At 39.3% G+C, this 9,400-nt stretch overlaps 2 protein-coding genes across 2 annotated transcripts; both read left to right on the top strand.

The window, feature by feature from the left end:
- The first annotated feature begins 210 nt into the window (after nucleotides 1–210).
- Nucleotides 211–1,924, top strand: LOC114293134 (akuammiline synthase 1). The gene has a single exon (XM_082881826.1). The coding sequence runs from the start codon at nucleotides 376–378 to the stop codon at nucleotides 1,690–1,692; it is 1,317 nt and encodes a 438-aa protein (XP_082737952.1). The 5' UTR covers nucleotides 211–375; the 3' UTR covers nucleotides 1,693–1,924.
- Nucleotides 1,925–6,772: 4,848 nt separating this feature from the next.
- Nucleotides 6,773–7,606, top strand: LOC145797948 (uncharacterized). Its single transcript, XM_082885393.1, has one exon. The coding sequence runs from the start codon at nucleotides 6,773–6,775 to the stop codon at nucleotides 7,604–7,606; it is 834 nt and encodes a 277-aa protein (XP_082741519.1).
- The last annotated feature ends 1,794 nt before the right edge of the window (nucleotides 7,607–9,400 follow it).

Below are 9,400 nucleotides of genomic sequence, written 5' to 3'. Positions count from 1 at the left end.
CATCAGCAACAAAGATGGAGGGAAATGATCCTAATGATTAAATATATTTTGCCTAGTCTTGAAGGCTAGCTACATGTAGCTAGTGAATGTGAATTGAGCTAAAATGCCTAATCATATGCCTAGTGCATTGGAGTTGAAAAAAATGAGTTATACTAGGCATTTTGACTAACAAGCATGATATGCCTAGTGGGTTGGAGATGCTCTAAAAAAGTAAAAAAAAAATGTGATGAGAAAAAGATAAAAAGTTAAATTATTTTGTATATGCCAAACTTTTCTATATAATCTCCAATTCTTTTAGATAATCTTTGTAGAAACATAACTTCAAAACCCAATTAAGTAGAAGAAAAGATTAGAGGAGTGGAGGTGACCAAAGCCATGGAGAAGGAGATTAAGGTTGAGATCATTGCTAGAGAAACCATCAAGCCATCTTCTCCCACTCCTCATCACGTCAGAAACTACAAGCTCTCACTTAGAGATCAGTACTGTACACTTCATTACACACCAGTGGCTTTCTACTACTCCACTCCCACTATTATCGGTGGTTGTGAATCTGAAGAGATGGTGGGTCTAATATCGGAACGCTTGAAGGTTTCCCTCTCTGAAACCCTCACTCGCTTCTACCCACTTGCGGGAAGATTGAGAGACAACCTCTTAGTTGATTGCAACGATGATGGTGTTGATTTTGTTGAAGCTCGAGTCATCAACAACTTCCATCTTTCAAACTTTCTTGATCGACCCAAACTTAAAGTCATCGACCATTTGGCTCCACCCGAACCCACAGATTACTACAAGACCCCTCTTTTACTCGTTCAAGTTAACTTTTTTCCATGCAACGGAGTTGTGGTTACTGTGAAAATGTCCCACAAAATTGCTGATGGATTCTCCATTGGCATATTTATGAAGGGTTGGTCAGACATCGCTCTTGGATCTCCTGACGCCATAGTCCCAGATTTTAATGCTGCCTCCTCTCGCTTCCCTCTAAGAGACGATATCCCTATAATTTCTCTTACCTTCAAGAACATAACCCAAAAGGTTGTTAAAAAGAGGTTTGTCATCGATGCCTTAAAAATCGCTTCCCTCAAGGCCAAAACAGAAAGCGAGAGCTTGCAGAAACCCACACGCGTCGAGGTTATTACAGCACTTGTTTGGAAATGCGCGGTGGCTGCATCAAGGTCAAGATTTGGGGGGTCTCAAAGGCCTTATGCATTGGTGGGAGGCGTGAATATGCGGTCAAGGCTTGTTCCACCCATGCCAAAATACTCATTTGGGAATATAGTGGGAATGTTGTGGGCAATGCTTGACAACGATGATCACGACTACGAGAGTCAAGCAACAAACCTGGCCAACTTGGTGTGTCAGTTGAGGAAAGGGTCTCAAGAGTCAAACGATGACACTAAGACAAAAGAGATTGCATCTTTGAGGCAGGTTAAGGGAGATGATATGGAGATGTATGCGCATAGCAGTTGGTGTCGGTTTCCTATATATGAAACTGATTTTGGATGGGGGAAGCCGACATGGGTGAGTCCAGCCGATGAGGGTGGACCAGTTGGAATTGCACTACTGGATGCAAGAGATGGTGATGGAGTTGAGATTTGGGTGAATTTGTTTGAAGAGGACATGGCTTTATTTGAAGCTGATCAAGAGTTGTTGGCTTATGCCTCTCCCAACCCAAGTGCTCTGTTAAACAACTAGTCTATTATATTACTTTCTATATATTTCTTAATTTATATTTAATGTCTTTTTATATTATTTTTATTGTATTATTTCGTGTGTTAGTATTATACTCAAACATAAGATAGTACTATATAAGAGTTAAAGTCTTCAAGTTTCTAGGTTATGGTAATGTTGGTCCATTGTATTTCTTTTTATTTATATATATTTCCAAGTTTATACTTTAAGATAGGCATAAAAGTCTTGGAGTTTAGTAGAGATCGTGTGATGGTTTATTTATCTTCTTTTTATTTTAACAATAAGGAGTATCGTGCATCATGGGATCAGAGACGTGTTAATCTATAGCAATAATATTAATAGAATATTTAGCATAATTATTATAATAATAATGACTGTAAACAATAATTTATATGGACAAAAATAAGAGTATAAATAAGTTTGAGATTTTGAAAGTCGTGTTGTCACTGGTCAAATTGGCCTCCTTTCGTGAAGATACAATTAGAGTAAAGCAGTTCTAAAATAAAATTTATATTACTCACAGCATCCTTCACCAGTGTTTATGATCAGATGAGGTTTCAACCATATCACAAATCACAATTGTCCAAAATATCAATATAGAATATAGAGAACTCTCTCTAAAACTTCTCATTTTTAAAATTACATTTTCTTCTCCTTTACTACTTTTGTGGATTCTCAAAACCTATATTCCCTGTATATATTTATATAGAAGAATAGGTATAGACATAATTAACTCACATTTAATATCATAATTATTTTGAAATAAATCCTCATAATATGATTGTAATGGCAATATAAATTTTGCAACTTAAAACATAATTATAAGTCTTGTAAACATTAAATAATAAAATCATTTAATCATAAATACTATTTTATTTTTGTTAAAATATCCTAACAAGATTTACATTAGTTTTTTTTTTGCTAAGTTTATATTTTAAAAGTACCGCGAGTGTGAGTATCATGGTGATGTGATGGCCAAGATTATGCGCAGTAGAAAAGGTTGCGACCCTTGAATTCGGATCCTCGGTCGCCCTTCTCGGCGGCCCTTTCCTATAGCCCCCAAAACGACGTCGTTTTGGGGGCAAATTTTCAAAAAAGAAAAAATACAGAGGAAGAGGGAGAAAGGAGAAGGAGAGGAAGAGGGAGGGAGGAGGAGGAGGAGGAAGGAGGTTGCGAGCTCGCCGTCGCAGCTCGTCACCTCGCCGCCCGCCGTCATAGCCTCCCGATCGTCGCCCGCCATCGCTCGTCGCAGCAGCTCCCACCGCCGTCCGGCCCTGCCTCCGCCTCCTCCTCCTCCTCCTCCTCCTCCTCCTCCCCCTGTGATTATGGCCCCCTCCAGTCCGGCCCTTCCCTTCCTCCTCCTCCTCCCTCCTCCTTCCTCCCTCTTCCTCTGCTCCTTCCTCCCTCTTCCTCTGCGTTTTTTTTTTTTGAAAATTTGCTCCCAAAACAACGTCGTTTTGGGGGCTACAGGAAAGGGCCGCCGTGATGGGCGACCGAGGATCCGAATCCGCGACCCCTAGTGGGAGACCCAGCACCCCACTCGATGCTGATTGGTCAAAAATCATTTTTTATTTATTTATTTTTTCCTTTAATTACCAACCCCACGAAGTGGAAGCCTCTAGCAAAGTTCTTTACATTAGCTTTCTTTTTCGAGTTTATATTTTAAAAGTACCAAGCGTGGGTATCATGGTGATTTGATGGGCAAGATTATGGGCTGGTTGTGTTTCACGAGGGTTGAATGTCTCATATTCAAGTTTAACTATTGTAGCATTTGAGGGATTTATAAGACTCGCTATGAATTTAATTTTGATATTTTGCATTGTTATTATATAGGATCCTTAATGTATCTTATTTATAAAAAAAAATAATAATTTAATTTAATAATTGTAATATTTTTATTTTACTACACTTGGCTTAGAAAAAAATAAATGACAAATAAAATTTTAAAAATAAACCATTTGTGTTTTTAGAGACAAACAAGACAAAATAAAAAAAAAAAACTATAATTATCGAATCGATTTAATTTTTTTACTGATGATATACATTTAGAATTTTATAAAATGAACGATTCGAATAATCAAAATAAGAAATTGTAGGACCCATGGGCTCAAGTTCTCCCATATTGCGATTTGAATATGAGAAAAATCCAACTCTTACACTAGGCCAGGTTTGGCAAGTCTAAAAAAATTTAAAAAGTCAAAAAGTTACACAAAAAGCAAAAAAAGTCATTACTATTCATAAATAAAAAATATTAAAAAAATATTTTATACATTTTTATAATACAAAAGTTTGAACTACACTGTCAGCCGTACTGCCCCAAGAACGCAGATCATACACTTTTTGGGTTAAAAAAAAAATTGCATATGTAAAGCCACAAAGTTTGATGGTAATGTTGGGCTCTTGGGGGTCCACTAAGGGTTCCATTTGATAATCCGAACCGTTCAATATGTGGAACTCGTCGAGTACTATATGCCTGTAAAAAAAATCACTTTGATCGGATATCGTTATCTATATGATCAGATTAGTTTTGTATAAACAAAACGGATGATGTGATAGTTAACTGTTAAAAAAAACTAATCCAATCATATAGCTATCGATATCCGATCAACGTGATGTTTTACAGTATATAATACTCGACGAGTTGTACATATTGAACGGTTAAGATTATTAAAATTGGACCCGTGGTGACCCCCACAGACCGACCATTACTGTCCAAACACTTTGCCTCGAATGAAGCAATAATTTATTGTGTAAGACACGCTGCCCCAGCAGGACAGCCGTACAACCTATTCAACTTTCTTTCCCTATACACTTTATTTGTATAATTTTTTATTACATTTTTTTTTTTATAAAAAGACAAAAAATTAACCCAAACATTTATATTTTTTTTCTCAATATTTTAATCCAAAAAAAAATACACTTATTTAAGGCACTCCAAACAACATCTCAGTAGTTAAACTTGGGGGAGTAAGTGCTTTTTGTTATAATTTTAGTGACAAAGGAAGCTCCAGACAAGCGTATTTGGCTGCAAGACGTCCCTGGTAGATGAGTACATATTTTGTTGAATGAAGTTCTCATTTTGTGATGGGCCCGAACCCTCCACCCTCTTAAAAAAATAAATAAATAAATAAATAAAAACAAAATAAAAATAAACTAATACGCTACAATATTATAAAACTATCAAATAATCACTCAATGTGATGGTCCATTATCCTCCATCGGACAAATTTTTGTAACTTATCGACAATTTTTTTAGTCATATATAAAACTCATTTAAAAAAAAAAAAAGAAAAAAAAAAAGAAGAAGAAGAATATGAAGATGTTATTATGATAAATAAATTTATTTTTATAAATATATTATTTTCAAATGAATAGCTTTTACTGGATCACATCATTTTGGGTAAATTTTTTGTTTGTGTATTATAATTCTGTTATAAATAAAAATTTTGCAAACATTTTGTATAAGATTACATTCACACACATTTTTATAATATTTTTTACTGTCTACTCGCAATAAAAGTGGGTCTCATATAATGTGATGATATGAGATTTATTCCCATTATGAATAGATGGTAAAAAGAATTATAAAAAAAAAGTGTGACTGAAGTCGGACTCGCAATGTAAATACTGACATCGGTGGGTCCATAGAGGCTTTTGGCCCACCACTTATAGCCCAATTCATGATTTAAGCATTAAAGCCCAACGCTACTGAAACCCAACATTGCACCAAGAACTAATGGCATCTAAATACTTGTCAAGAGGGGAACTAGCCACATAAGCTGACAAAAATCCTGCAGAGTTATTGCACCACACATCAGCCATTAATGAGGCCCCTGCAGCATTAAATGCGATAATCCCTTTACGTCGGAACAGGCAGCCTCACCATGAATAAGGCAAACTAGAGCATAGACTTTCGGCCAACATGACAAATCGGAGTAAATAAGGAAATGATGAACAAAGGATATAAGGAGGCTTCTAAGACACACAAAAAGGTTAAGTTCTCTATCGTTATTCTCCTATCATTGGCCATTAACCCCTCTCTCTTCTAACTTGACCGTCGGAGGGTCCGTTGGGGGACTCCCGTTCCTCGCTGGGCTTTTGTGCAGGTACCCCGATGGGCTTAGTGATCAGGGAACGACGTTGGAAGCGTGGGGCTACGATTAGCAGTACTATTAGCTGGCGCCGTCTGTGGGAACGCTACTCCGCGTAACAGTTATGTTCATTGTTACCAGAGACCCGTTCCCGATAATTCCTCCTCACTAGCCATCAAGGTGAATGGTCACAACGAGATCCATGACTTCTCAACACAACGTCGTTGACCCCCAAGCCGACCCTCTCAATCCAAACAACCCACCTCAGTACTTCACAGAACTCACCAATAGCATCAACCGCTTGGCGGAGCAAAACTAGGCCTTGATCAACGCTTTGCTTCAACAAAACCTCCTTATGCCTCCTCCACCACCATCACAAGATATCCCTCCCAATCGAGAACAAACCCCAAGCCATCCTTTCCAACAAGTCTATGTCGATGACATGCTAGTCAAGAGTAAACCCTCCACTAATCATTTGGCAGACCTGTGAGAAACCTTCGAAACCTTACGCAAATATCAAATTAAGCTAAATCTAGAGAAATGCGCCTTCGACGTAGGATCTGGGAAGTTCTTGGGCTTCATGGTTAGCCAGTGGGGCATCGATGCCAACCCTGAAAAGATCAAGGCCCTGATAGAAATGCGGTCACCTAGAACGGTCAAGGAGGTTCAACGGCTCACAAGCAGAGTCGCCGCTTTCAACCGTTTTATTTCTCGGGCAATAGACAAGTGTCTTCCATTTTTTAAAGTCATCCGACAGGCTTTTGAGTGGAACACTGAATCTGAGGAGGCCTTTCAACAACTAAAGCAGTGCATGGCCAACCCCCCTTCTCTCTCAAGCGCTCTCAGGCGAAACCCTCTTCCTCTTCTTAGCCGTATCAAACACTGCAGTTAGTGCTGCCATTGTCGGGGAAGATAGCTCAGTACAACGTCCAGTCAACTATATCAGCCGCGCTGTCAGGGGGGCGGAATAGAACTATTCTCTGTTGGAGAAAATGGCCCTCGTCTTTGTCATAGCCTCAAGGCGCCTCTGGCCTTACTTCCAAGCTCACACCATAGTGGTTCTCACTGACCAGCCTTTGAAAAAGGTCCTGCAACAGCCAGAGTTGTCAGGCAAACTGATGCAATGGTTCGTCAAGCTCAGTCAATTTGAAATCTCTTACCAACCTCGAACAGTGATCAAAGGACAGACCGTCGCCGATTTTATCTTGAAATTCACTAATTTCACACCGAATGTGCCCTTTCTGCTAACGCAATTCAACTCCGACGCAGAAGACCCTCATTCCTGGACCCTTAATGTTGATGGATCATCCTGCAAAGAAGGCAGTGGGGCCGGTCTCATCCTCACCGCCCCCGAGGGCGGGTATTTCAAGTGTGCCCTCCGTTTCCTATTCGACGCGAGCAATAATGAAGCCGAATATGAGGCCTTGATAGCGGGTCTTTGTCTGGCCAGAGACATTGGTGTAAGCCATCTTCATGTGTTCAGTGATTCCCAACCAATCGTCGTACATATTATTGGGGAGTTCGACGCAAAGAAAGACACGATGCGGGTCTACAGGGACATTACACTCCCTCTTGTTTTCCTTTTCAATACTTTCCAGATCAAACACATCCATAGGTCAAAAAACTCCAAGGCAGACGAAATGGCCCAATTAGCCTCAGCCGACCAGTCAGACCTCGACCACGGCATTCGCATTGAATACCTGACCCATCCGGCGGCTACTTCGCCAAATCAGCAGGAGGTTCACTTCCTCCAAAATGAACCTATCCCATGGACTACAGACATCCTTCTATTTTTGACAAGAGGGGAGTTGCCAGACGATAAATAGCAGGCCGCCAAAGTTAGAGCCCAATCATCCAATTACATCCTCATCAGCGACCTACTGTACAAACGAGAATTCTCATGCCCATACCTCAGGTGTCTCAGTCTTGCTCAAGCGACCTATGTGATGAGAGAAGTCCACGAGGGCATCTGTGGAAATCATTCGGGTGCAAGGTCTCTGGCTCATAAAATCCTCTGCACCGGCTACTTATGGCCTACTCTCAACCAAGATACCACCGCATTTGTTCTTAAGTGCGATAAATGTCAATGCTTTGCCAACATCCCCCATGCTCCACCAATAGAATTGATTACGCTCAGCAACCCCTACCCCTTCGCCAAGTGGGGTATCAACTTAGTTGGTCCCTTGCCTACTGGTAGAGGCCAGACCAAATTTGTTGTTGTTGCCATTGACTACTTCACCAAATGGGTGGAAGCAGAACCCCTCGCCATAATCACTGAGTGAAACACCACCAGGTTCATCTAGCAGTCGATCGTCTGCCAATTTGAAATCCCCCAAGCCATCGTTTCGGACAACGGCAAGCAATTCGACAATGCCAAGTTCAGGAAATTCTGTGCAGAACTCCACATTAGGCCATGTTTCTTCTCCCCAGGTCATCCCCAAGCTAATGGGCAAGTCGAAGTGGGCCCATAGAGGCTTTTGGCCCACCACTTAGAACCTAATTCATGGTTTAAGCATTAAAGCCCAACACTACTAAAACCCAACGTTGCACCAAGAACCAATGGCATCTAAACACTTGTCAAGAGGGGAACCAGCCACGTAAGTAGACAAAGATCTTGTAGAGTTACTGCACCACACATCAGCCATTAATGAGGCCCCTGCAGCATTAAATGCGATAATCCCTTCACGTCGGAACATGCAGCCTCACCATGAATAAGGCAAGCTAGAGCATAGACTTTCGACTAACATGACAAGTCGGAGTGGATAAGGAAATGGTGAACAAAGGATATAAGGAGGCTTCCAAGACACACAAAAAGGTTAAGTTCCCTATCGTTATTCTCCTATCATTGGCCATTAACCCCTCTCTCTTCTAACTTGATCGTCGAAAGGTCCGCTGGGTGACTCTTGTTCCTCGCTGGGCTTTTGTGCAGGTACCCTGGTGGGCTTAGTGATCAGGGAACGACGTTGGAAGCGTAGGCCTACGATTAGCAGTACTATCAAATACATTTTTTCATTGTCTTTTTGACTTCACATATTTATTTTTCTATCTATGTTATGTATTGTTTTATGTATTTATACATTTTCGAATTCTTTACATTCAAATTGCATAAGTAGGATGATTTTGAATATCTTACATAACCAATTTAATTTAACCAAATTAGTTGTTTTTAGTATTTTAAAATATGTATAATATTTCTTGCTATATAAAATTTCTAGAACTATAAAGTCGAATCAAACCAAACCGAATCAATTTCTATGATTTTGTTTAGGTAAGGTTATATAAATTTAACGGTTCAATTATGATTTTAATTCTTCTAGAACAGTAGAAAGCTATTTGATTACACCTCTAATAAAAATTTGTGAGAATTATAATGGGTAAATTACACTCACCCTTTTCTAAGGTTTGAAAAAAATGCAATTAGCTGCACACTTTTAACATAATTACATTGATATCTCTTAAAGTTTTAATTTACAAAATAATTAAGTCATTTTTCATCCAGAATTCATTAGTTGTATGAAAGAAAAAATGATATTGTCATCTCTTAACTACTTAAAATGTATAATTATCTTTATTTATTTGAATATTCACCCACTATCTACATTAATTTCAGTTGATTTTAT

The sequence above is a fragment of the Camellia sinensis genome, chromosome 8, assembly GCF_055761805.1.
Source record: "Camellia sinensis isolate YWXY chromosome 8, ASM5576180v1, whole genome shotgun sequence".
NCBI classification, from domain to species: Eukaryota; Viridiplantae; Streptophyta; class Magnoliopsida; order Ericales; family Theaceae; genus Camellia; species Camellia sinensis.
Note: the sequence above shows the minus strand (reverse complement) of the source record. Positions and strands in the feature narration are given on the sequence as shown.

Excerpts from the sequence above, each read along its gene's own strand:
- LOC114293134 (XM_082881826.1), top strand. The coding sequence starts at position 376 with ATGGAGAAGGAGATTAAGGTTGAGATCATTGCTAGAGAAACCATCAAG.
- LOC145797948 (XM_082885393.1), top strand. The coding sequence starts at position 6,773 with ATGGCCCTCGTCTTTGTCATAGCCTCAAGGCGCCTCTGGCCTTACTTC.